This window comes from Schistocerca serialis, chromosome 9 (assembly GCF_023864345.2).
Source record: "Schistocerca serialis cubense isolate TAMUIC-IGC-003099 chromosome 9, iqSchSeri2.2, whole genome shotgun sequence".
Lineage (NCBI taxonomy): Eukaryota > Metazoa > Arthropoda > Insecta > Orthoptera > Acrididae > Schistocerca > Schistocerca serialis.
In genome coordinates, this window is record NC_064646.1 from 499,623,692 (window position 1) to 499,650,789 (window position 27,098).

Consider the following 27,098-nt stretch of genomic DNA (forward strand, 5'->3'; position numbering starts at 1 on the left):
TAACTGTGTAACTTTTTTATGTTTAGTAGACAATCACCTCTGTACGACGTATTGGCATGGCTGGCAAATTATTGTAATATTGAGATTTAGATTATGAGTCCGCACCTACCGCAGCAGTCTTTGGAAACGATTTAATTACGAAGTCCGATTATTCAGTTTTATTTCACGGTCAACTACGAGTAACATTGCCTTTACGAAAAAGCCATTGTCAAGCGTCTGATACCGAATAATTAAACGTCCACGTTCCAGATAAGCAAATACAATTGCAATCACAATCACCATCATACAGATAGAATAATCAATATCTAAATAACAATATATTTTTATTTATTTATTTTATTTATTTTATAACCTTTCGCCTCGCCCCCGTCACACACATCTCGCCAGCTGCAACTTACACCACTACACGAAGCAAACAGGGTAACGTAATGCTGGTCTGGCCTTGTCAGGGCGTACGAATCACAATCGCCACTTGCTCTCAGCTGCAACTGTTGTATACACGGACCCAACCAACCAACCAACTCGCACACGCGCGCCCTGACCGTGACATCGCGGCCGTCGGCGTCTCAGGGCGTTACCGTCGACGGAAGGGGTCGCACCACGGCTGAGCTCGGGTCCGCAGCGCCCTCTGCCTTCTGCATATAAGGAGGAGCGCTGGCCCCGAGGCGTATGATCTCATCCCCTTCCCCCACCTCCTCCTTTTCCTTGAAAGGATACGGATCCTGTACACCTCCCGTAAACTCGATCCTCCTCACCCGCTCGTCTCGCCAATCCTCTCCCATCCCCGCCCGCTGCCGCGCCTGTATTCCCACGTCCCGCCCGGTCTCCATCTCTCCACCCTCCTTACTCTCTCCCAAGGTGGCTTCCGCCAGCTCCCCCTCCCTGATGATGTCCTCCTCCCCTCCATCTACCCCTCCTATCAACTTTGACCCTGCCCCACCACCCACTTCCGGTGTCCTTTCCTTTAGGCACCCTCCCTCCCTCCCTTCTCTTCCCTTCCCTCCCCTTCTCTTTCCTTTTCCCCCATCCCCTCCCTCCACCACTCTTCCCCCCGGGCTTCCCCTCCCCCTTCCTCCCTCCCCCCCTTTCTCCCCTGCCCGTAGCATCTCTGCTCTCCCCTCTCCCTCTCCCACTCCCCTTCCTCCTCCTCCTCTCTTGGCAGGTCTCCGGACTCGCACACGCATGGTGAACATTCGCGCGCCGGAGATCATCGCCATCAGTGTCTAGTGTGTGCCGTCGTGTTTAGTGTTCAGTGTTCCCCGTCACGCTCCCTCGTTCACCAGTGCCATCGTCATCTTCAGAGTTTGTGCGTCGTCTCATCAGTTAGCAGTGTGGATTATCGACGAGTGTGAACGGCTCCGTGTTTGTCTCTATGTGTCTCCTGTTTTATTGCCCACATTCTGTAACTTATGTGTCTTCTCCTGTTTTCTCTGCTTGTATATTCTATGGCTGAAGAGCAGCGTAGTGTGCTGCTGACAGCCTGCCTGTTGTACAGGCTTTAAAATAACAATAAAGTAAAAAAAAAAACCCCGAGGTGGACAGTCTATTGTCGATTGTCTATTGCTAGCCTCTCGTGGAGTTTATAGCGGAGCCACTGCAGTGTGATATTTGCTATTGTATTCGACTAGGCTCAGTACACGGATTACTCCGGGATATTACTTGGACTTGTTTTACTGGTGCACGTTTCGTCAGAAATAAAGATAAGTTATCTCTTTATTCCAGCTGGCGCAATTCTTGTCATTAATTATTTTTCGGCCACCAGACATAGCTACATCCTGGTCACTACCCACGCTTTATACAATTTGTGGTGGCTGCCCCAAAAGTACCGCCGAGGACCTTGGGTTAGGGAGCCGTCACAAAAGCAACAATATAAACTTCTGTATATTTGAACAGTCAAAGGCTCTCAGTGTGAGATTAATTCAGATTGCGTTATCCACTTTTTTTAGGGCCGGAGTACTTGACTCGCTTTTGCCACCAGGATCCTTGTCCATTGTGGTCTTAAACCACCTGTGAGTTGTTAACGATATTCTGTCATAATGTGTTATGCATAAATTATGTTAGTCTATGTTTTTTGGGAAAATAAATGTTGTCAGTAAACTAGATTTTGCATACATTCTCAATCATTTTTATATAGCCCACAAACAGGTTGACTTTCATTGAGGCGTCCCATGCCAGATTAACTTTCATTCTGGCGTCCCATGCAGGATAACTTTCAATATAGGTCGGTATTATCATTCCAATATTGTAGTTGCCGCTCTATGAAGAATGTTCCGTGCCAATATTACTCACCTCACTCATCTAAATACACAAAATCTCTCTAGATGCATGCATGCTGAGGAGATTAGCACTCCTAATTGCTGCATAACACATACGAGCCTGTAATCCTTGTTTTGTCACTACATGAGACTGAGTGAGTGCTGTATGCGAAGGATATAGTGGAAACATGAAGTCTGGAAACAATTAATTGTCCTACCGCGGTGCATTAGAAATCATGAGAGCAGACTCATGTAGTGATGCAGTTGATGGAAGCTCAAAGTCTGGAAACAGTTCTCTATGGTGACTTGATTCCCACTCCAATGTGTACAGAGCTGTGAACACAATGCAATTACGCTATCTCATGTGTTGGGTTCCCAGGCAGACGCCCCTGCGCTGTCTCACTCTCACTAAACCGACACCGAATGCGTGATGTGTGGTGGTAGCGCTCTGGGGCAGTTTCTGATATTTTTAATTTTAATTAATTAATATCATAAACGTTTAGTCAAATAAAAAGCATGCTGCTATAATGTCATGAGATCCGTTTTTCACAATAGGGTTTTTCTGTCATCTGCCATTTTTAAGCAGTTGTGTTTTGTTTTTTTTCAAGCAGTAAGGCTGTAGGGTAATTATCGATTCCATTTTCTGTGAAAATTTTGCAAATTCTTCCTGCATGATAATAAACATGTAAATAAATGGACATTATTCCCAAGACATGTCCTTCCTCTCCAGCAGCTCAGCACAGACTAAGTTTTTTCCTATCAATTCCCAAGTGGGGAAGTGGAGGGGTTGGTGAGGGGAAGGTCGAAGTGAAGGAAGGGAGGGGAAGGGGGTGGAGAGGGGGTGTGACGTTGCCACATCTACCCCCATGAAGAGGAGGTGGGGGACCATCCAGGGAAAGCCGCCATTTTGAATAAAATTGTCAACAATGCAGACTGGTGTCACTTTACCTTTCTACCGTTACTCATGTGATATAAAACAATCTCCTTTGCAGACTCACAGCACTTTCTCAGTATCCTGTCAATGAACAAAAATCGGCCACATGCTATACCTGTGAATGAATCCACATGACTGTTGTGCTGATATCCTTGTAAATTGTTACCATCAGTTGTACAGGTTGATAGTACATTTTTACATATTTTGAAATGCATAGTTTTTGTTTTCGATTATTTATAGCAATATGGTAACATTTGCACAACTATTAGATCTTGTCCAGATCTGAATATCTGTGCAGTTCTTGTGTCATATAGAACTTCATTCTGGATACCTGTATCTGCAACATTTGAGGTTATGAATATTGTGATACCATATCATTAATGTACAACATACACAGCAACAGGTACAAGACACTTCAGTGGGGGACACCGGAAGTTACCTGAAATTCTGTCGATGACTCATCATTCAGCCGTGTCAGTCCCAAATTTCGTTTTGTATCCCACATGATGGTACTTTAGTTAACAACAGTATGTATGAAGCCTAGAAAATGTTAAGATAAACTACTACGCCTAGCAGCCTTGTTCTGTTGCTTTTAGGGTGTCATGTGAGACAATCGTGAGATGTACCTTGTTGGCTAGCCTTTTTTGATAACTGTGGTGGTTGGTTTGGGTGAGGTCATAGACATTTTCATTCAATGAATATACTAAACCATGAGAAATATATATTTGCTGATCTAGTGATGTATCAACTGTACATTATGCATATAAAATCTAGGTCATTTACACTAAACCAACTCTCATATATGTATTAAATAAAGGTTTAAACCAGTGGCTGATGATGCCCCAATGTAAGTACATAATACAAGGTATCCATAAACTCCATTTACAATTTCAAAATTTTATTACAACGGCAGTTGTTGAAGTATTTTAACAAAATTCCTTTTATTGTAATCACTGTTTACTAAAGTTTCTATATATACTAAAATTTTGTGTTTCAGATACACTGATGATGGAAAGAACTGAACCTCTACAAAATGGCAACTCTGCAAGAGGAGGCACAATGTGTGTCCTGGTTTATTGAGACAAAATCGAATGTTCAGACTCAACGAAACTTCAGAACGAAGTATGGAAGAGATCCATCATCGTGCCCTTCAATCCGTGCATAGCACAAAAAATTTATGGAGACAGGGACAGTGTTGGATAAAGGGAGGAGCGGGTGACCAAGAAAATCCGAGGAAAACATCGATCGCGTTTTAAACGTCTTCACTCGTTCACTTACGAAGTACATTCGCACTGCTGCCAGACAGTTGCAACTACGACGTTCAACTGTGCATAAGGTCCTCCACAAGAACTTACGGCTGTACACTTACAAAGTGCAACTGTCACAGACACTTGAGACAAATGACTAGCCAAAACGGACAGAGTTTTCACTCAACATGCTGGAACGCCATTCGGAGGATGAAGCATTCCACAAGCGAGTTTGTTTCAGTGAGGAGACAACTTTTCATGTTTCTGGGATAGTAAACAGACACAATGTGAGAATGTGGGGATCTGAACACCTCCATGTGACTAGGGAGCTTCACCGCGATAGTCCAAAAGCGAATGTGTGGTGTGGAATCATGTGCAACTGAATAATTGGTCCATTTTTCTTCAACGAGTCAACAGTTACTGCAGATGTTTACCTCGACCTTCTGACCGAACATGAAACGCCACAGCTGATTGACTTACAACGAACTATCATTTTCCAGCAAGATGGTGCACCATCACATTGGGGACTGCATATTCGTCGGATCCTCAATGAAACATTTCCAGGCAGACTGATTTGCAGGGATGGGCCAATTCCTTGGCCACCGCGTTCGCCAGATATCACTCCCTTGGACTTCTTTTTATGGGGGTACGTAAAAGATATCGTGTATCAAACACAGATACTGGACATTGCTGACTTGAAGCAAAGGATTCGTAATGCCACTACCCACATTGATCACGCTATGCTACAGCGAACATGGCAAGAAATCGAGTATTGTCTTGCTGTCCTTCGTGCAACTAAAGGTGCCTATACAGAGGTCTATTAAACACTGTCGAAAAAACCTTTATAAACACTGATTACAATAAAAGAAATGTTGTTAAAATATTTCATCAACTGCTGTTGTAATAAAATTTTGAAGTTGTAAAGGGACTTTATGGACACCCTGTACTATTGCTGCATCGACGTACTGGAGTATGGAAGGCTCACTGCCTGTTCCTATTGTTACTTGCATAGACGCACTAGAGCTTAATACATACAAAAATCATAGAAAAAAATTCCACTATAAGGTTAAAAAGGAAGTCAGAGAATTCGCATAATTACATCAATAAGGATATCAACAATTCAATCAATTAACGTAAATTTACTTGATTTATGGAGCAAAATATAGAACTTTGGTCCTGTACTTATGTTATTTTAATTACTACGTCAGGTGCGCCATTCTGCTTGACATGTGTTTCAATTCATGTGTAGCATTGTGTAATATGTATGACTGTGTTGTATTCATAGTTGACAATCGGTTTCCTAACAAAGTCCAACTCTTTTTCTTTTGATAGTTGTAGTTTGATGACATGGAAGATGCAACGCTATCAAGGTGATACTGGTATTAACCTTACTTTTCGCATTTACTATTTTTCATTTATGACTCCGTTACTGCATCTGGTTACTGGTTCAGTCTTTATTACTGTAAAAAAATGGACCTTTGATACTTATGTAACTGAAAAATCACTTTTTTGATCTGTCACAAACAAGGTTGTATTACATTGCCACCATATAACAACTTAAAGGATAGGCTGCATGTACTGCCCCATAGACAGCTGCTAATGATAGTATTTTATCGCTCATTCTAGCGAACTGCAAACTTCTTTTCAGCTTGCCATTTTTAAAATAATATTAATACTACTGGCTTGCATACCTTCGAGGTGGCGTAGCGTTCCAGTGTCCTGTACTACGCTCAGTTTTCCGATCGGATTGCCCAGACAAATTGTCAGTTCTGTTTTACATTTCCCACGTGCCGTATTTTCTGTGGACTGCAGCCTGGTGCGGCTGTTGTGCCTGTCCGACAACGGTTCCTGTGCGGCGTGTACAGTCACCCTGATTACGTGACATGGAGCTGACAGAAATTTACTGAAAGTGGACAGAACAAAAATGTGGAAAGAAGGAAGGTCGTCTGTAACATCCTGTAATGTGGGACTCAATATCTCTGTAGCTTGACACATGGTAATAAATCCTAACAGCAGCATTAAAGTTGTATGGAGACTGAATTAATTAGGATAAGCACAACCACATGTTACAGGTCCTGTACGGGCCTTTCTGGATACAGAAAATGTTCGAATGCTGCCCTGGCCAGCACATTCTCCGGATCTCTCACCAACTGAAAACGTCTGGTCAATGGTGGCCGAGCAACTGGCTCGTCACAATGCGCCAATGCTTGATGAACTGTGGTATCGTGTTGAAGCTGCATGGGCAGCTGTACCTGTAGACGCCATCCAAGCTCTGTTTGGCTCAATGCCCAGGCGTCTCAAGGCCGTTATTACGGCCAGAGGTGGTTGTTCTGGCTACTGATTTCTCAGGATATATGCACCCAAATTGCGTGAAACTGTAATCACATGTCACTTCTAGTATAATATGTTTGTCCAATGAATACCCGTTTATCATCTGCATTTCTTCTTGGTGAACCAATTTTAATGGCCAGTAGTGTACAAATAAACTGATAATACCATTTTAGATGATAAGCACATAGCACTGTGAGAATATTAAACCCAATATCACATTCTAATTGAATACATTACCTACTGAACCGCCTGTATTGCGGACCCATGAGTAAATTTAGTCTGGAATTAGGACTTACGTGGTGTGAATATTGAGAATAATATCACACTGTAATTGCAGACACAAGTTATTGCACTATCTGCATGCCAGAAAAACAAGTAAATTCAGTCTTACATATGAACTGAAGACACATCATAACTATAGAACTTACGTGGCAGTAATCTGTGTAAGGTGAAATTTACAGTAGTTCATATAGCAGCAGTTACGTTCCTATGAAGTACTTTTCACTAATTAAACATTGCAGAAAACTTATGTTTATTAGTAATAGTACATTTTTCGATTTTTGTTAGAGTTTTTATGAAATGAAGTGTGCCTTTTGTTATTTACATTAGTTTATAGACATGTAATATATCACTCTTGTGTGATGTTACTAGTGCAGTTATATGTACTACGTTGACACAGGTACAATGAATAACTGCATAATTAATGTTTATTGTATTCTTAAACTAAAAAAAAAAACAAAAAATCGTGTAGTGATGTTCTTTTCAGACTTATTTTTCGGACTGCTAGCTTCATCTTAGGATGTCTATCAGCTGGTGATGATTCTTCTCCCTGGCGAGGTCGAGTGCCGTCTTGCCTTCATTATTTCTGGCTCTCCGGTCGGCCCCTGCCTGCAGCAGTGCAGTCGCTGCCTGCTCCTGGCCATTGAACGCCGCATCGTGCAGTGGAGTCCACCCACCCTCACTCCAAGCGTTGGGGTCGGCAGAGGACGCCGTCAGCAGCCGCACCACTGCTGCGTGGCCGTTCCAGGCAGCCCTGTGCAGAGGCGTGTTCCCACGGGACGTCCTGGCACTCATTTCTGCGCCAGCCTCTACCAAACACCTCGCAGCCTCGACGTGTCCCTCTGCTGCTGCATAATGCAGGGCGGTTCTCCTGGTGCCGTCCTCTTCTCTCGCCCCCACATCGGCCCCTGCTGCGAGCAGCGTCCGCACATCATCCACGGTCCCCTGCTTAGCTGCCTTGATTAGTCTCCTGTCCTTCTCTTTTGCAGAAAGGCTCCTGCACAAAAAAACGAGGTTATCACTCGTCTGTCCAAACACACTGAAGAAAACATACAGCTACAGGGTAAAAACTCTGGGAGGTTGTAGGGGACATCAAAGTAAATATTTTTACCTAATGCCATTTTTTCCTACGAGGATTATTTAAAACGGTGGGGGCCGTATTACGCTCTTCAGTTGTTAGAAGCCGTATTACTATCTTCAGTTGTAGGTAACTGTTGTCCACCAGTGTAGTAGTGCATTGTCTCTCTTTACTAATGGAGCTATACACCTGGAGCGAGTACACTGATATGGTTGGTGCGTACTACATAGCGCACCACAACGACGAGCTGCACAGCAGGTTGATCAACAACCATATCCTAATTGCCATATCCTGCATCATACGACCTGTGCTGCTGTGTACCAACGTCTGCGTGAGACCAGGTCATTTAGCAGATTACCTGGATGGGCAAGCAGTGAAGGAAACAAAAGAAAAGTTCGGAGTAGGTATTAAAATCCATGGAGAAGAAATAAAAACTTCGAGGTTCGCCGATGACATTGCAATTCTGTCAGAGACAGCAAAGGACTTGGAAGGGCAGTTGAACGGAATGGATAGGGTTTTGAAAGGAGGATATAAGATGAACATCAACAAAAGCAAAACGAGGATAATGGAATGTAGTCGAATTAAGTTGGGTGATGCTGAGAGAATTAGATCAGGAAATGAGACAAAGTAGTAAAGGAGTTTGCTATTTGGGGAGCAAAATAACTGATGATGGTCGAAGTAGAGAGGATATAAAATGTAGACTGGCAATGGCAAGGAAAGCGTTTCTGAAGAAGAGAAATTTGTTAACATCGAATATAGATTTAAGTGTCAGGAAGTCATTTCTGAAAGTATTTGTATGGAGTGTGGCCATGTATGGAAGTGAAACATGGACGATAAATAGTTTGGACAAGAAGAGAATAGAAGCTTTCAAAATGTGATGCTACAGAAGGATGCTGAAGATTAGATGAGTAGATCACATAACTAATGAGGAGGTATTGAATAGCATTGGGGAGAAGTGAAGTTTGTGGCACAACTTGACTAGAAGAAGGGATCGGTTGGTAGGACATGTTCTGAGGCATCAAAGGATCACCAATTTAGTATTGGAGGGCAGCGTGGAGGGTAAAAATCGTAGAGGGAGACCAAGAGATGAATACACTAAGCAGATTCAAAAGGATGTAGGTTGCAGTAGGTACTGGGAGATGAAGAAGCTTGCACATGATAGAGTAGCATGGAGAGCTGCATCACACCAGTCTCAGGACTGAAGACCACAACAACAACAACAACAACAACCTGGACAGGGTCGCCTTTGCATGGTAGGAACGCTGCAATTTGAGGAAGCTGTCTTGCAGCACATGCAGCAGGATCCTTCAATCAGCACTCGTGCAATTGCACGTAACATGGGGACAAATCAGACGAATGTAAGACCAATCCTTCGAGAGCAATTGCTACATCCATTTCACTTACAGCATGTCCACAAGCTGGAACCAGTTGACTATCCACCCAGAGCACAGTTTTCGCAGTGGTACTTGGAACAGTGTGAAATGCATCCTAAATTTCCATCCTCTGTGTTGTTTACCGATGAAGCAACGTTCGGGCGTGATGGAGTCTTCAACATGCACAATTCGCATGTTTGGAATGAGGATAACCCACATACCACAGTTACTAGCGCTCATCAAGTGCGGTTCTTCGTTAATGTGTGGGTCGGTGTTCTTGGGGACTGTTTAATTGGGTCATAACTGATACCTAGGCCATTAAATGAGAGGCACTATTACAATTTTCTAGCCAGAATATTGCCACAATTGCTGGAAGACGTCCCGCTCCCTACAGGACAACGCATGTGGTTCCAACCATGACGGAGCACCAGCACGTTTCAGTCGTCGTGTGTGTCGGTTCCTGGACCGACGGTTCCCAGCAACGTGGATTGGCTGAGGTGGTTCTGTACCATGGCCTGCTCGATCCCCAGATATGTCCCCTCTGGACTTTGTTTTGTGGGGAGAGATGCGCAACTTTTTTTACGCATTCCCTGTTGCATCAGAAGACGATCTGGTTGCCCGGATAGTAGCAGCAGCAGGAAAAATTCAGAATACTATAGGGTTTTTGCCCATGTCAGACAGAACATGATCCGACGGTGTAGCCTTTGTTTACGTGTCAATGGAGGCATTTTTGAAAATCTACTGTAGTTGAAATTGGGTTGTGTTAATGTGTTGTCTCTTGGTCCTAAAAAAATGGAAAAGTGTTTGTTGGTTTAATTAATTTGCCGCCAGAGAAATCTTCCTCTACCGGTTTAAATACTCCTCATATGAAAAATGAAATTAGGGAAAAATATTTGTTTTGATGTCCCCTACAACCTCCCAGAGTTTGTTGGTTTAAATACTTTACACCCAGTGACAACCAACCAATCTATTGTAAATTTTCTTCCTTCTATGGCACAAAATGTTGGATGTTCTCTGTATATTAAGGGACATATGCACAGCTGTACCATCCTCTCAAAAGTTTTCACCCAGTATCCTTTAAAGATTCCTATACTCTATCTCTGAATGAACTCAGTTAACCCAAGATACCACATAAAATATGCTTCATGCAACCAGTACCAGTTCTCTGTGTGGAGTAAACCCTTCTCAACAGCAAAACTCACGGGTTAAGTGAGTAATATAATGTTTTATTCACTCTTCCAGTCGCAGGTTCGAATCCTGCCTCGGGCATGGGTGTGTGTGGTGTCCTTAGGTTAGTTAGCTTTAAGTAGTTCTAAGTTCTAGGGGACTTATGACCTAAGATGTTGAGTCCCATAGTGCTCAGAGCCATTTGAACCATTTGATAAAACACAGTCATTGTATTAATCTGCCAAGTGATTTATTACTGTTGATAAATACAATATCCATCAATCGATTAAGTACTCATCTTTGTCTGTGGCTATTATGCATACATAGAGTTGATAAATTCGCTGTCTGTAGTCGAAGTCCCATAGTTTATTTATTCAAAATAGATCTTAGTTTAGTAACAAGTATGTGAAACCCTTCTTGATGTTTCCTGTCGAATGGCAACACAGAAAACGTTAATTCTCAACTACTCGTCGTCAGCCAATGGCCTGAATATCACTTTGACCCCACAATGCTTTCCTAAGGCCGGTGCTGGTGAAGGCATGCGCCTTTGAGTGCCTCTAATCTGTATACCGATTCATATATATCCACAGTCTTAAATGGAGTACTAGCAATGGTGCTACTTAGTTTTAAGCCACATGGTTTCTCGTCTAGCGCAGTCTGTTCCCTGATTGTGAGTAGCAAGATGTAAAATCTGTTTTCTTTGGGATCTTTAACTACTGATTATTTCCTTACTTAAGGATAAGGTACAGTTTCAACTTCATACCTTATTTACTTTATGTTTCTGCATCTGGCACTCATTATTGCGTCTTGTGACTACATTAGTTTCCCTACATACGTATCGATTCAGTTACTGCACCTCCTGGAGTAGTTGTATGTTATCTTGTTGTTAAGATTTTCTGACATAAGTCCTTGAAGAGTGCCACTTCTATGAGCGTGAGCAATTTAACTCATTTCCACTGAATTGCTCGCCTATTTTCATTCTCTTTTAGGTCTTGGTGTTCTGATCTGTATACTGACGTCCATTGAAATGCAGAGGTGCTGCGACTAATGGGTTGTTGCCTCTTAGAATGTAGCTGAGTCACTCTGTTTATGATGAGCTTTTATGTAGACTTATATTTTTCTGTTTATACTTATATGCACACAATTTGCTTTTAGACATAATAATCCTGAGAAATATTTAACCCATAGTAATGAAATTTCGGTAATACGTGAAGGGCTTATTTCAGTAGTGGTACAAGTGCATTTTTTTTCATTCTGAGAGACAGAGTCTTAAAGTTAAAAGAGCGCTGAAATATCTGCAGTTGAGATACCAGAAATATCAAGTATATGTCTCAACTGCAGATGTTTCAGCGCTCTTATAACTTTAGGACTCTGTATCTCAGAATGAACAAAAATGGACTTGTACCACTATTGAAATAAGCCCTTCACATGTGTCTCGGTAGTATATTTAAGGGTTAAGTGATTGTCATCGTAAGATCACAGGTTAATGTTAGTGCCAGGTAAGAGATTGCAAATGGGAAAAGCAGGTACATTAATAACCTGTGCAGCAGCCAGAACGTTCAATGGAAGCATGCAAACGTGCTTGCATTGTGTTGTACAGGTGCCGGATCTTGGTTTGTGGGATGGAGTTCCTGGTTGACCAATACAGGAACGGTTAATGCTGGCTGTGGATGACGCTGGAGCTGTTCTCCGATAATGTCCCCGTGATCAAGGGGTAGGGTCTTTGTCCTTGGGGTGAGAAGCTGCCCCTAAAGGTGGAAGAATCAGTAATGGTCAACGGCATGACGAAGATGGCAATGGAAACCACAGCATTAAAGACACATAACGTGTATCCACAGGACATGCGGCCTTTAACTGAAAAAGTGTCATCATGATCTCTCTAGTGGCAAAAGATTCCGGAATAGTCCCTCCTCGGATCTTTGGGAGGTGACTGCCAAGGGGGGAGGTGACTATAAGACAAAGATTCAATAACCAGCGAAAGGATAACGTTCTACGAGTTGAGACGTGGGATGTCAGAAGATTGAACATGGTAGCGAAGCTCGAAAATTTGAAAAGGGAAATGAAAAGGCTCAGTCTAGATATAGTAGGGGTCAGTGAAGTGAAATGGAAAGAAGACAAGGATTTCTAGTCAGATGAATGTAGGATAATATGAACAGCAGCAGAGAATGGTGTAACGAGAGTAGGATTCGTTCTGAGTAAGAAGATAGGGCAGAGAGAGTGTTACTGTGAACAGTTCAGTGGTAGGGCTGTTCTTATCCGAATCGACAGCAAACCAACATCGACAATGACAGTTCACGTATACATGGCGACGTCGCAACCTGAAGATGAAGAGATAGAGAAAGTATGTGAGGATACTGAAAGGGAAATACAGTACATAAAGGGAGATGAAAATCTAATAGCCATAGGGGACTGGAAGGCAACTGTAGCGAAGGTACAGAACAAATGGTTACAGGAGAATATGGGCTTGGGACAAGAAGTGAAAGGGGAACAAGTGAGAGAGGGTAAAGACTAATTGAGTTCTGTGACAAATTTCAGCTAGTAATTATGAATACTCTGTTCAAGAATCACAAGCGGAGGTAAACCTGGAAAGTCCAGGTGTATCGGAAAGATTTCAGTTAAATTACATCATGGTCAGACAGAGATCATGAAATCAGATACTGGATCGTAAGGCGTTTCCAGGAGCTGATATAAACTCAGATCACAATGTAGTAGTGATGATGAGTAGGCTGAAGTTTAGGAAATACGCAAATGAGTGGGATACAGAAGTACTAATAAATGACGAGATACGCTTTAAATTCTCTAAGGCTATAGATACAGCAACAAGGAATAACTCAGTAGGCAGTACATTTTAAGAGGAATGGACATTCCTAAAAATGGCAATAACAGGAATTGGAAAGAAAAACATAGGTACAAAAAAGATAACTATGAAGAAACCATGTGTAACAGAAGAAATGCTTCAGTAGATCGATGAAACAAGGAAGTACAAAAATGTTCATGGAAATTCAGGAATACAGAAATAAAGGTCACTGAGGAATGAAATGAATAGGAAGTCCAGCAAAGTTAAGACGAAATGTCTGCATCAAAAATGTGAAGAAATCTGAAAAGAAAAGATTGTCGGGAAGACTGACTCAGAATCCAGGAAAGTCAAAACAACCTTCGGTGAAAATAAAAGCAAGGATGGTAACATTAAGAGTGCAACGGGAATTCCACTGTTAATGCAGAGGAGAGCGTGTAGGTGGAAACAGTACATTGAAGGCCTCTTTGAGGGGAGATTTGTCTGATGTGATAGAAGAAGAAACAAGTGATAGGGGATCAGAATTTAAAAGAGGTTTGGAGGACTTACGATCAAATAAGGCAGAAGGAATAGACAATCCATGAGAATTTCTAAAATCATTGGTGGAAGTGGTAACAAAACGGCCGATCAAATAAGGCAGAAGCAATAGACAATCCATGAGAATTTCTAAAATCATTGGTGGAAGTGGTAACAAAACGGCCGTGTGTAGGATGCATGAGTCTGGCGACATACCATCTGACTTCCGGAAAAGCATCATCCACACAGTTCAGAAGACTGCTAGAGCTGAAGCAAGACTAAAGAAAAATCGAGATCCGTTCATAGGATTTGTCGGCCTGGAAAAAGCATTCGACAATGCAAAATGGTACAAGATGTTCGGAATTCTGAGAAAAATAGGCGTAAGCTGTGGGGAGAGACAGGTAATATACAATACATACAACAGCCAAGAGGGAATAATAAGAGTGGACAACCAAGAACGAAGTGCACGGATTAAAAAGGGTGTAAGACAGGGATGTAGTGTTTCGCCTCTACTGTTCAATCTGCACATCGAAGAAGCAGTGATAGAAATAAAAGAAAGGTTCAGGAGTGGAATAAAAATACCAGGTGAAATGTTGTCAGTGATACGATTCGCTGATGACATTGCTACCCCAAGTGGAAGTGAAGAAGAATTACAAAATGTGCTGAATGGAATAAGCAATCTAATGAGTACAGAATATGGATTGAGAATAAATCGAAGAAAGACAAAAGTAATGAGAAGTAGCAGAAATGAGAACAGTGAGAAACTTAATGTCAGAATTGATGATTACAAAGTGGATGAAGTTAAGGAATTCTGCTACCTAGGCAGCAAAATAACTCTGACGGATGAATCAAGGACATCAAAAGCAGACTAGCACTGGCAAAAAGCGCATTCCTGGCCAAGACAAATTTGCTAGTTTCAAATAAAGGTCTTGATTTGAGGAGGCATTGTGTGGTGGTGAAACATGGACTGTAGGAAAGCTGGATAGAAGAGAATCGAAGCATTTGAGATATGGTGGTAAAGAAGAATGTTGAAAATTATGTGGGCTGATAAGGAAAGGAATGAGGAGATTCGGCGCAGAATCGGAGAGGAAAGGAATATGTGGAAAACACTGACATAGAGAAGGGACAGGATGATGATCATCTGTTAAGACATCAGGGAATTACTTCGAAGGTACTAGAGGAAGGTGTAGCGAGGAAGAACTGTAGAGAAAGACAAAGACTGGAATACATCCAGTAAATAATTGAGGACGTATGTTGCGAGTGCTACTCTGAGATGAAGAGGTTGGCACAGCAGAGGAACTCATGGCAGGCCACATCAAATCAGACGGCTGATGACAAAAAAAAGTCCGATATGTTCTGGACTGGACACCGATCTGGTGATCGAGCAGGCCAAGGCATATATCGGCGCTCTGTAGAGCATGTTGGGTTGTGTGCGCGAGCGTTATCCTGTTGGAAAGCACCCGCTGGAATACTGTTCGTGAACGGCTGCACAACAGGTAGGATCACCAGATTGACGTACAAATTTGCAGTCAGGTTCGTGGGATAACCATGAGAGTGCTCCTGTTGTCATACGAAATCGCACCCCAGACCATAACTCCAGGTACAGGTCCAGTGTGTCTAGCACGCAGACAGGTTGGCTGCAGGCCCTCAGCTGTTTTAACCAACATACGGCCATAGCTGGTACCGAGACAGAGCTTTCGTCAGGAAGCACAAGAAATGGCTCTGAGCACTACGGGACTTAACATCTATGGTCATCAGTCCCCTAGAACTTAGAACTACTTAAACCTAACTAACCTAAGGACATCACACAACACCCAGTCATCACGAGGCAGAGAAAATCCCTGACCCCGCCGGGAATCGAACCCGGGAACCCGGGCGCGGGAAGCGAGAACGCTACCGCACGACCACGAGCTGCTGACTCAGGAAGCACAGGAAACCTCCAGCCCGCCCTCCAGAAGGCTCTCACTTGGCACCACTGAAGTTGGTGGTTTTGACTTTACAGGTCAGTGGAATGCACAGGGCGTCTCACTTGGACCTGTCCTTGAAGTAGCTGATTTGTGACAGTTGGTTGTGCCACTGTAGTGGTGCTCAGATTGCTGCTGCCGCTGCGCCAGAGCCCTAAGTCGAACCCGATGGTCTTCGCTACCTGTGGTGCCATGTTGCTTGCGACCGTACATTCTGGAGACCACCGCTGCCAGCAGTCACGTACAGTGGCTACATTCCTGCCACGTCTTTCTACAGTGCGGCAGAAGGAACATCCAGCTTTTCATAGCTCTATTACATGATCTTGTTCAAATTAAGTGAGGTGTTGATACTGGCATTCTTGTCGCCTTATTGGCATTCTTCATTAACATTAACCCACTACGTCTAATCTCAAAGTTAACCAAGGCTCACGACCGTTACAGCGTTTATTTAAAGCAAACCTGATTTTCATCCTTATAGTGGCGCTTGTTCCGCGACTCTTACGCGACTGACACGAAATCTGAATAGAGATCATCTTTCAGACGTAGAAAGACTCCTACCAACTTTCGCTTATGTTGGGCAACTCCTTTTTGGTGTTGCGGTAGTTTTCCGCCACATTTTTTAAATTTTAATTTCTTATACACCACATAACGGTGATGCAAACATCAGATGTTCTTGCGTTGCAGTCCTTTGTTTAACCAATTACTCATTGACGTTGTGTAACAAATGGTCATTTCCTCTTGTATCGAACCTAATAGTAGAAATGTAAAACAGTCAGGTTTGAGTGGTCAAGACACAACTGAAATTATCCAGTTTAGTTAATTTAATTTTCCACAATTTCAATGAGAATACCGTTTTTGTAACTGCTTTTATTCACTTTTTGTGAAAACACTACAGTGCCTTTTCTTGGTTGGATGCAATTTGTTCATATTCGCTTCTGTAATCAGTTTTTGTTTCATGTATGTGGTGTTGGTGCACCTGTGCATAATCTTTGGCATTTGTTCTTTTATCATGCAGGAACGCAGAAAATTCAGCGCAACTCACTTTTCTAGACCTAACCAGATGCTATTTTTACTTTTTTTATATGTTCAATGGAAACACATTATTTGACGTATGCCAAAAGCTCATTTCATTTCATTTGATGTAATCGCTTTTATGCTGTAGTCATGATCATTTTAAATGACCAGAATTACTGGTTCTGTTACAGCGTGCATTGTTACTCGACGATCGATTGGTGAATGCGTTGTATGCCTCTATGAACGTAGCATTTGTTCTCTTCTGTTGTCAATAATTGTAGTTAGTTCAACGAGGCTCGCTTGCTATATCTTCAGCAATACACAATAAGCACCAGGGTAGTTGTTTTAGGCCTTTCACATTTTCGGTCACAATGCCTTTCTGTGACTATGTCATTCATTACTTACGATCGTTCCACGAGTTTTTATTACGTTCCCAGATTATTTTCACAGTTACTTCATAACTGTATTTTATAGCTAGTTACTTACTGTCACATGTGCGAACTCAACTGACGATGCAGTTTGGTGTAAGCACTCACCCGTTCCTTGTTATAGTTCATAGTTGTACAGTAAACATTTGTTAATATCTGTTTTTCATTGTTGAATTATTTGTGGAGCGGTTTTTATTCTTTGTCTGTTCTGTACTTTTACATAACGGTAGCAAGCTTAACACAGAGTTTCATTGTAAATACACCACTGAAACTACGCAGTTTAGTTATTTCAGTATTCTACATATTCAGTGACAAGTTCTTGTAATTGGTTTTATATCGTTGCTCACGGTCACTTTCTGTGAGCACGTTTATTGTTTTTTGCTATATTGTGTGTGTGAAAGTAGTTTCTGTTTTATCTGTCTACGCCATCTTGTGTAATATTTGGCATCTGTTCCGTTATTGGATAGACATGTATCAAATTCAACATAGCTCGCATGTAGTCTGTTACGACCGTACAAGAACTAACCAGCTCAGTACTTTTCAGTCTTTTTGTATGTTCAATGGCAAGACGTTTTTTGTTGTAACTGCTTTCTATTGTATAGAATTGATCACTTTGTACGAGCATAACTATGGGCTCAGTTGTATTATATACAATTACTTCAATATCGTGATTCTTGAGGTTTTCCGGCGTACCGAATTCGTGATTTGCAGCCGGATCATGTTGACTTCTTGCCACAATACTTCGGCTGGCAAACGACCAGAGCCGCACTACGAAAATTACGACAAAATCCTCGCACGATGGCCTTACCAGCCGATGAGGGAAACGCCACCGTGCTGTTGCCACGGATGTGGCGGGGGGGGGGGGGGGGGGGGGGGGGTTGTAGACCGAAGATAACTTGCTGAGTGAACCATTGTATCGAAAGACTGACACCAAAAGATTAAGGTCTCATAGTTCCGTGCCACCCAGGTTATATGGGCTTCCGAAAATTCATAAAAAAGAGGTTCTGTTACGGCCGACCGTCAGTAATATCGACGCCCGTACGTATGATGTGGCGATACATCTTGCCTGTACTGAGACCTTTTGTGGGGAAGTGCGCGCATCATGTTCGCAACTCTGCTGACGTCATCAATAGACAGAAGTCACTTCAACTCAGTGAAACTGACTTACTAGTGAGCTTCGATGACATCTGACTTTTCAGTAAGGTTGCTCTTATAGACTCTCCAGGAAGAAGTTCACGGACGACATAACAGCACTTTTGCATCATGTCCTTTCGTCGACTTACTTTTTATTTAACAACGAATATTTTGAGCAGAAAGACGGTATTGCCATGGACAGTCCTCTCTCCGCTCTGGTAGCAAACTTTTTTATGGAAGACATTCAGGAAAGGGCACTTGTTCGACAGAACTTAAACCGGGAGTCCCCAGGCGATATGTAGCTGGCACTTTTGTAGAATGGCCCCATCCAGTTTACGATGGAATAGAGAAGGATCGTTACTTACCGTTTTTTGACGTCTTGGTTACTAGGAGAGTGGATGGGTCATTAGGACATTCTGTCTACCATAAGCCCACACATACGGACCTTTACCTGCAAGCGTCGAGTTGCCATCACCCTTCACGAACTACCGGCGTCCTTAGAACGTTGGTGCACCGGGCCCATGTTGTTTCTGATGGAGACAGCCTTAGAAAGGAGCTAGAACACCTATAGTCGGTGTTCAGAGACAATGGTTATTCTCTACATCACATCAGTACAACGCTAAGAAGAAAGAAACGTGACCACCCACAACATGAAGAAGGCAAGCAGCTGTTCAAGTCCAGGGCGTTCCTTCCATACGTCGGCAACCTTTCGTCTAAAGTAGGCAGGATCCAAAGGAAATATCGTGTAAAATTAATTTTCCGGCCACTGGCGAAGATAGGTGTCCTTCTCGGTTCGGTCAAGGATGATCTGGGTCTGCGGAAGGCCGGGATTTACAAAATTTCTTGCCAGTATGGCAAAGCGTACATAGGTCAGACGATTTGTACAATACATGAACATGAGCCTGTCGCAGCCCAGTAAGTCGGCCATAGCTGAGCATTGTATTTTTTTCCTTTATTGAATTTTGAATTTCGATTCGATTTATTGAATTTCTATTAATACGCCGCTCTACAACCGATAAAAGAGTAAAAAAAACATAATAGGAAGATAACAAACAATATAATACAGGGGATAAAACAATAACTTCCAGTAAGTACACAGGCACAAGTTAGAAAAACAGGGCGACAGTACCGTTCAATGGTCCCAACAACTTCTTCAGAATCACCTTGACCTTTTTGCCACATGGTGTAACCAGTGGCAGCTCAAAATCAATCCTTCCATGACCCAGGCAACCAACATAGGTCGTACCACTCGCTCCTTCCGGCTCCTTGATTTTTCTCCCGTCATGTCCACCTCTCCTCCACCCTCACCTACCTTGGACTCACCATTGACTGTCACCTCGACTGGATCCCTCATCTCCGCTCTCCAATCCAAAGCAAACAACCGCCTCCACCTCCTTAGACTCCTCTCTGGCCAGACATGGGGGTTGAACCCCTCTACCATCCTCCACACCTACAAATCCTTAATCCGTCCCACCCTATGTTATGCCACTTCCACCTGGATATCCACCCCCCCCCCCAAGTCTATAAGTCCCTCTAGATCCTCGAGCACCACTCTACCTCACCTTCCATATACACATCCCAGCCCATATCTGAGTCCTCTACACCTCCTGCCGACTTGATCCCCCCTCCCCATCCCCTGGTTGCTCCACTCTTCTCCAACCCCAGCCCAATGCCACGCCTTCACCATTGTGTCCCCCCTCCCTCCACCTCTACACCCTTCATCTCCTTTCCTGGATGATGCTCTCTCTCTCTCTCTCTCTCTCTCTCTCTCTCTCTCTCCCTTCTCTCTCTCTATTTATCCCTCTTATCAACTCTGTTACTCACCTTCCCCTCTGTCCTTTCCCCAGGCTCCCTGTCCCTCCCTCCATCCTGTTTCTTCCCTGCCTACCTTCTCTTTGACTCCATTCTCTCTCCCAAGTCCTTTTTTTTTCCTCCACTGCGTTCCCCACTCCTTCTTTCATCTGCCCTGCCCCCCCCCCCTTTTCTGTGTCCTCTCCCTCCATTGGCATCTGTCCAGGTCCCCCACCCGCCCCTATGCCGTCGTACTCTGTAGTGCAGTTTTCCATGAGCGTCCCCTTGAGGATGCAACGAGTGTTGCGAACAGCCATCAGACTGTCGCTAAGTGTGTTTTTAACTGTTGTGAACAGCAACCAGACTGTCCCGTGTTGTTTAATTGTGCCTATCTATTTATGTTTTAATCAGCATCGCCGGCCGGAGTGGCCAAGCGGTTCTAGGAGCTTCAATCTGGAACCGCGCGACCACTACAGTCGCAGGTTCGAATCCTGCGTCGGGCATGGCTGTGTGTGAAGTCCTTAGGTTAGTTAGGTTTAAGTGGTTCTAAGTTCTAGGGGCTGATGACCACAGCAGTTAAGTCCTATAGCGCTCAGAGCCATTTGAACCATTAATCAACATCACTGACCCTTTGTTTTTATATTTTCTTCGCACCTCTTCTGCCATGTTTCAGTTTTAACAGTCGCCATTTTATTGTCTGCTTTTATTTTTATGATATCTCCTAATTCTGCTTTCTAACTTTTCTGTAGGCTGCAGAGGGGCGTATTGTGCTGCTGCCAGCCCCCCCTCCCCGCCACCCCTCTGGAAGAGAATCGAAATCCAATAAAGAAGAAAAGCAGCCTCCCAGGTCATTCAGGTTGGAGCCCTGACAGTGTTTACTTGTGAGTACATGCATGTTGTTCATTACAGTCACGAGTGTTGCTCAGCATTGTCTAGTTGTAGTGTGAGTCGTCATCGATTTGTCGTTCACCGAGTAAGGCAGCTTCATTATATTGAATTCATTATTTTCTATTCATCCCGTTGTACCGGGTATAGACAGGCGACAGGCATTCATGCCGATAGCCTGCCAACAGCAACCTGACTACATCAGTCGGACCGGGGCTAAACATGAATAGGGCCAAGGACAGGAATCCATGGCTAGGCAACTCTTCCATTTCCCCTTCGCATGGCAATGTGACACCAGCCACTCAACAGCCATCGTGGCAAGCTGCCGGCTGTGCTGATACTGACACCCCCCAACGGGCTAAGGACCGAGCGCATCTGCTTCCCACCACAAGTCACTGATAACCACTGAGAGTGATACTGATTCACATGAACCCTGTACACAGTATCACGTCAGAGACCGATCGTCCTCTTCGTCGTCTATTCCCGTGGCTGCCTGGTGATAGACCTCTCACCTACGGATAGTCAAGCCATGTCGGCCCCCAGCATTTTTACAATCAACCGACATGCAGACGCCTTGCCGGGTGATGCTTCATCTCCACCATCTCGTCACCCCTACGGTGCTATCTGGGGATTCTGACCCTGGTGGTCCCCTCCACAGTTGACAATCTAAATGGTCTTCCACTCACGCCCATCACTGCGGCCATGATTCAGATTCCAATGCCTCTGCACCTGCAGCAGCGACACCTGTTGCTGCCATGGAGCAGGACATGGGTCCCCATCCAGACCCCACTTCTCAGAATCCGCCTCCACCACCAAGAAAGAAGGAGAAGATAGATCATATCATTGTTTACAATTCCACAAACTACATGAAACTGAACACTGAACTGTGACTTATTGCAGCCCAACTGCGTGCGGTATACCAGAAAGACCACGTCAAGTACCTGCTTGACACCGTGGATGATTATCTCCAAGTCCTCAAATTTGTGAAGTCCAGGGCTTTGGACTACTACACTCAGGCTTCTGGTGACAAAGGAACAAAAATCGTCATCAAAGACCTTCCTTGCGGAGTTACAGAGGTAGATGTCAGGGTGGATTATTTCGTCTCAATTTCCTGGACCCTTTAGTCCACCAATACAACAAGAGGGACCCTGAGACCCGGAAATTTATCCCTACGCCCACCTATGTTTATTCGGAGGAAGGGCTTCGAAAGCATTTTCCAAATCAGGTATCTCCTGTCCACCAAGGTGCGTATTGAATTATATGAAGGCTGCAAAGGCCCATCTGCCGTAGCTGTCAACATTTAGTCCACACCAGCAACTACTGTTCACTGCCTTTTCCTTAGTGTGCTGGCTTGTCTCCATCAGAGGACTGCAGCCTCCCGGTCTCAGAAAAACCCGCGTGTCCCCACTGTTTGGGCACTTCTCAGGATCTCCACCACCTGGCTCCCTGGAAGGTTTGTCCTATATACCAGAAGGCTGTGAAGTCTTTCCGCTCTCCACAAAGGAAACAAAGGACGAATCGACCACCCCCACCATCATGCACCACACCTATTTCCCCATCTCCAGAGTGAATTCTGCCACTGGCTCGCCAACTGGAAAACACAATGGGAGGACAAGATGTCTGCATTCCTCCTCCAACATAAATCCAAATGGGCTTTTGTCCGAGTCCTGCAGAGCTCCACAGTAAAGAACAACCATCCCATCCGCAGTGTTGATGGCTTAACTTATGATGCCCTCCATGTGGTAGAAACTCTGGCTGATGAATTTGAGGCCCAAACCCAGTCGCTCGTCCAACCTCATGCCTGATAACCTACAAGATGAACACGATATGCTAGCGGCCATTGCCGCCTTAAGACAAAGACCACCTCAATCTGTCCCTCAACTTACGTCCACAGGGCAAATCCAGCGGATCCTCTGGTGGAAGCAGGGACAGTTGGCTCCAGGTTTAGATGGTATTTTAAAGGAACACTTCCACCGGCTCCCTCACAAGCCACTGGTCTTGTTTACCAGTATGAAGAACCGCTGTCTCACAACTGGCGTCTTTCCCCCACAGTGGAAGTGGGCCAAAATCTTTGCCATCCCCAAGCCCACAAATGATCCCGCAGTCCCTTACTAACAATAGGCCCATTAGCCTTCAGAATTCCATGGCCAAGGTTCTCAAATCTTTGGTCCTCCATCACATTTCCAAGTCTCTGGTGGCAGATGGGACAATCCATTCACAACAAATGGTTCAAATGGCTCTGAGCACTATGGGACTTAACATCTATGGTCATCAGTCCCCTAGAACTTAGAACTACTTAAACCTAACTAACCTAAGGACATCACAAACATCCATGCCTGAGGCAAGATTCGAACCTGCGACCATAGCGGTCACGCAGTTCCAGACTGAAGCGCCTACAACCGCACGGCCACACTGGCCGGCTCCCATCCACAACAATTTGGATTCGCTTCCCACCTGTCGGCCGAACTCTAAGTCCTTTGGATCACAGAAGATGTCAGCAAGGGCTTTAACTCCACCATGTCGACGTCAGATTTTTTTCTGTGCCTGAAAAACGCATATAAGATCTGACAGGACAATCTTGTGTACAAAATGCTGACATAGACGACCATCCCCGATATCTATGTGAAGATAGTGGATAATTTCCTCCATGATAAGACTTTCTTGTTTACTCAGTAAGGTCGACGCCCCATCTTACATCACATGTCGATGGGTACCCTTCAGGGCTCTGAGTTGTCTCCCACCCTTTTTAGCATTTGTTCTAAAGATATGCCAGTCCTCCCATACTGCCACCTGGCACAATACGCCAATGATACAGCTCTCTATACCACCGGCGCAACACAGACCAGCTTATTGCTCGCCTCCAGAGGGAGGTGGACCTGGTGTCGTTCCAACAAGATTGCACTCAATGCCGCCAGAACTACAGCCATCTACACCACTAAACAGCACCCCATCCTCTGCCACAACATCACTGTTGCATGCGTCCAGGTCGTATGGTTCCGTGATACTAAATACCTAGGTGTCTGGATGGATAAGAAACTGTTCTCCCATCGCCATGCTGAATATGTAACGCAAAAGGAACTCAAGCTGATAAAAGCGTTTTACCAATGTTCACCAGCAGGAAACTGAACCTCGACACAAAGCTCTGCCTGTACCAGATGGTCGTCCACCCTTCCCTCACCTATGGCTCCACTGCATCGGCTACGATTAGTGCCTCCTGGATGCAGACCCTCCAGCACCTGCAGAATAAGGTGCTTTGGTGGAGTCTGCATGCTCTTACCCTCACAAGGGTGGTTACCCTCCATGAGGAAATGGGCACGGCCACTCTCAAGATGTCCATGCGAGAGAAGGCAAGGCGTCTCTATACCAAAGTAGAAGCCATATGTGACACAGTTGCTGGCTTACAAAACTTTGGCACAACGCCTCCCCGGCACTGGCACAGACACCTTGTTCCTCTCACCATCCTTGAGGACTCCGATTCCAACCATGGTTAACATTAGTCTTCTTACAGCCACTCATGCAGCGTTAGTATTGACTTGACCACTCGATGGGTGTCGATCATCATAAACCGCCGATGTTGATACCTAATGTGGTTCGTCGTTATGTTACCTCTCAACTGCACCTGAACTACCACCGTCAAAGGGTGATATGGGACTTCAAGTCCCACCGCCACACCTTCAACATGCACTCCAGTGATGTCTTTAGAATGGCATCACAGTCGAGTGGAACAGTTTACCATCCATCAACATAGTAAGACCGTGGGCAACCAGTGAAACTGTATTCCAAACTCGCAGAAGAAAAAGCAGCCTCCAGTATCAGACACTCACCTGAAAATGGCTGTACGGTTGCCAGCCGAACTATTGTGTCAAGAAGTCATCATGATCTGGCTGCAATTCCGAAACTTCACAGAATATTTCAATATCAGTTGTGTAATAAGTCGTATGACGTTTGAAAATAATAATGATGCTGATCTGTGCAAACACTGGTGCATGTTCTCCTCCATAGTGAATAACTGTAGTTAATTTAACAGCATATGATAACCTTCAATTTGGTCTTTTTTATTCCCATTATTAATGGCTTAAGATCATTCCGTGAAACCAAAATTACCGTTCGTGACATATTTTACAGAAATATTTGGGAACTCTATTTTATAATTATTCACTTATTGTCATAGCTGTCAATTGACGAAGCATCGTTACCTGTCCTCTTGTTATTGTGAATAACTGCATTGTTAACTTTTGTTCAGATCTATTTTTCAGTTGCTTCGATTAACTGTGCTCTCTTCAGTGTCAGTCTCCTATGTAAGGTTATGTCATTGTAACGACTATGATCGGACAATCGACTACCGCACTCGAAAAAGGCTAATCATTACTTTTACATGTATACCTCTGTTGTGGATCGGGCCTGTCTACACAGCTTGTGGTGTCTGTTCGCCATACTTGAGCCAGGCGGTCGGCAAAACATTTTGTGACGAGTTTTTGGATTTGATCTTTGACATTTGTGCCGACCACTTTTGTCGTGACTGCAGCACAACTCGGTGAGGATTTAGTTATCTATTCCTTAAGATTCTGTAGCTTTAGCGCAATTTTCTGGTCTGTTCAACTGCTGAAGACCTGAAGATGTTCACTGAACGAAATTAGCGGTAAAACGATAAATACAGCTGAGGTGGTTGTGATTAAGCATCATCATTAGTGTCAGCTTTGGTGCTCAACATCCTCAAGATTATTTTGTTCAGCGGCATTGGTTCAATGGCTCTGAGCACTATGGTACTTAACATCTGAAGTCATCAGTCCCCTAGAACTACTTAAACCTAACTAACCTAAGGACATCACACACATGCATGCCCGAGGCAGGATTCGAACCTGCGACCGTAGTGGTCGCGCGGTTCCAGACTTTAGCGCCTAGAACCGCTCGGCCACTATTCAGCGGCATTATGCCAGACCCTAAGTAATAGCGACTTGTACACATACCATTTGACAGCACGGATACATGTAAGGGAACTCAATGGCAAACATCAGACAGTAGTTGCGGATATATACACGCACACACACATACACACAAATGGCGAACATCGGTGAATGGCTGCTAACGCGCTTACCTGGTTTCTGCTGGTAGCTCTGAGAGCAGCCGACTGACTTGGACCACGTCTTCTGGCTGGGAGCGGACTGCGTCAGCCCAGCCCTGCGTCGCCATCACTGGAACCAGGTGGGCCTTCATGAAGTTAACGGCGGCCTTTGTGAGGCTGGCCCCGGAGTGCCTGACTGCGAGAACGGCTGTGGTCGCCGCATTCTCGACTGACAGCTGCGCGGCCACCTGGCGCTCGCAGTGAGCCTTCAGCACCAGCAAGCCGTACTTTTCTGCGGCTGCCAGTAGCTGGGCGGCCATGCCGGGCAGCTGGGGGGCCTGCAGGGTGTAGAGGTAGGCGACCAGCTGGCGCAGCACAGGGCCCTCCACGTCTGGTATCGTGACCAGGCCGCTACTGGCCTCCAGCGTCTCGTGCCGGAACATCGCGGCGAACACGGGACTCCTATCGGCCAGCACGGCCCTGTGCACCACGAGACGGGCGTCGCCCGCCGCCAGAATCACCACGGCTCCGTCCCCCGCGTCTAGGAGGGCGCCCAGGTTCACAGTTGTGGTCTCCTTAAATTCCTGAGTGGACTCCATTCCTGATGATTCTGAAACACCGCGTCATTGAGCAGTCCTTTGTCTTTAGACAGTATCCCCTACAATTGTACGATTTACTGGCAGATCTGTATCGAGGACAGCTCTAAATGTTATCAGTTGTACGTCAATAGCAGCAATGTAGTTTCCTTGCTGTGTCAGAAGGATGCCATAGGTGAACAGCTGCAAATAATTAATAATACCATGTAAAGCAGTCCCTATTTGTTTCAGCACATATCATTCTCAGGAC

The 27,098-nt window shown here is 44.4% G+C and overlaps 1 protein-coding gene across 1 annotated transcript in view; it reads right to left on the minus strand.

Annotated features, from left to right (window-relative positions):
- Positions 1 to 7,556: 7,556 nt before the first annotated feature.
- LOC126418488 (serine/threonine-protein phosphatase 6 regulatory ankyrin repeat subunit A-like) overlaps positions 7,557 to 27,098 on the minus strand; it is a 108,090-nt gene continuing 88,548 nt past the window's right edge. Inside the window, exons 2-3 of the mRNA XM_050085264.1 lie at positions 26,286 to 26,862; positions 7,557 to 8,043 (exon numbers count right to left, since the gene is read on the minus strand). Of these exons, the coding sequence (XP_049941221.1) occupies positions 7,557 to 8,043; positions 26,286 to 26,851 (1,053 nt within the window). The 5' untranslated portion in view covers positions 26,852 to 26,862. The remainder of the gene's footprint in view (positions 8,044 to 26,285; positions 26,863 to 27,098) is intronic.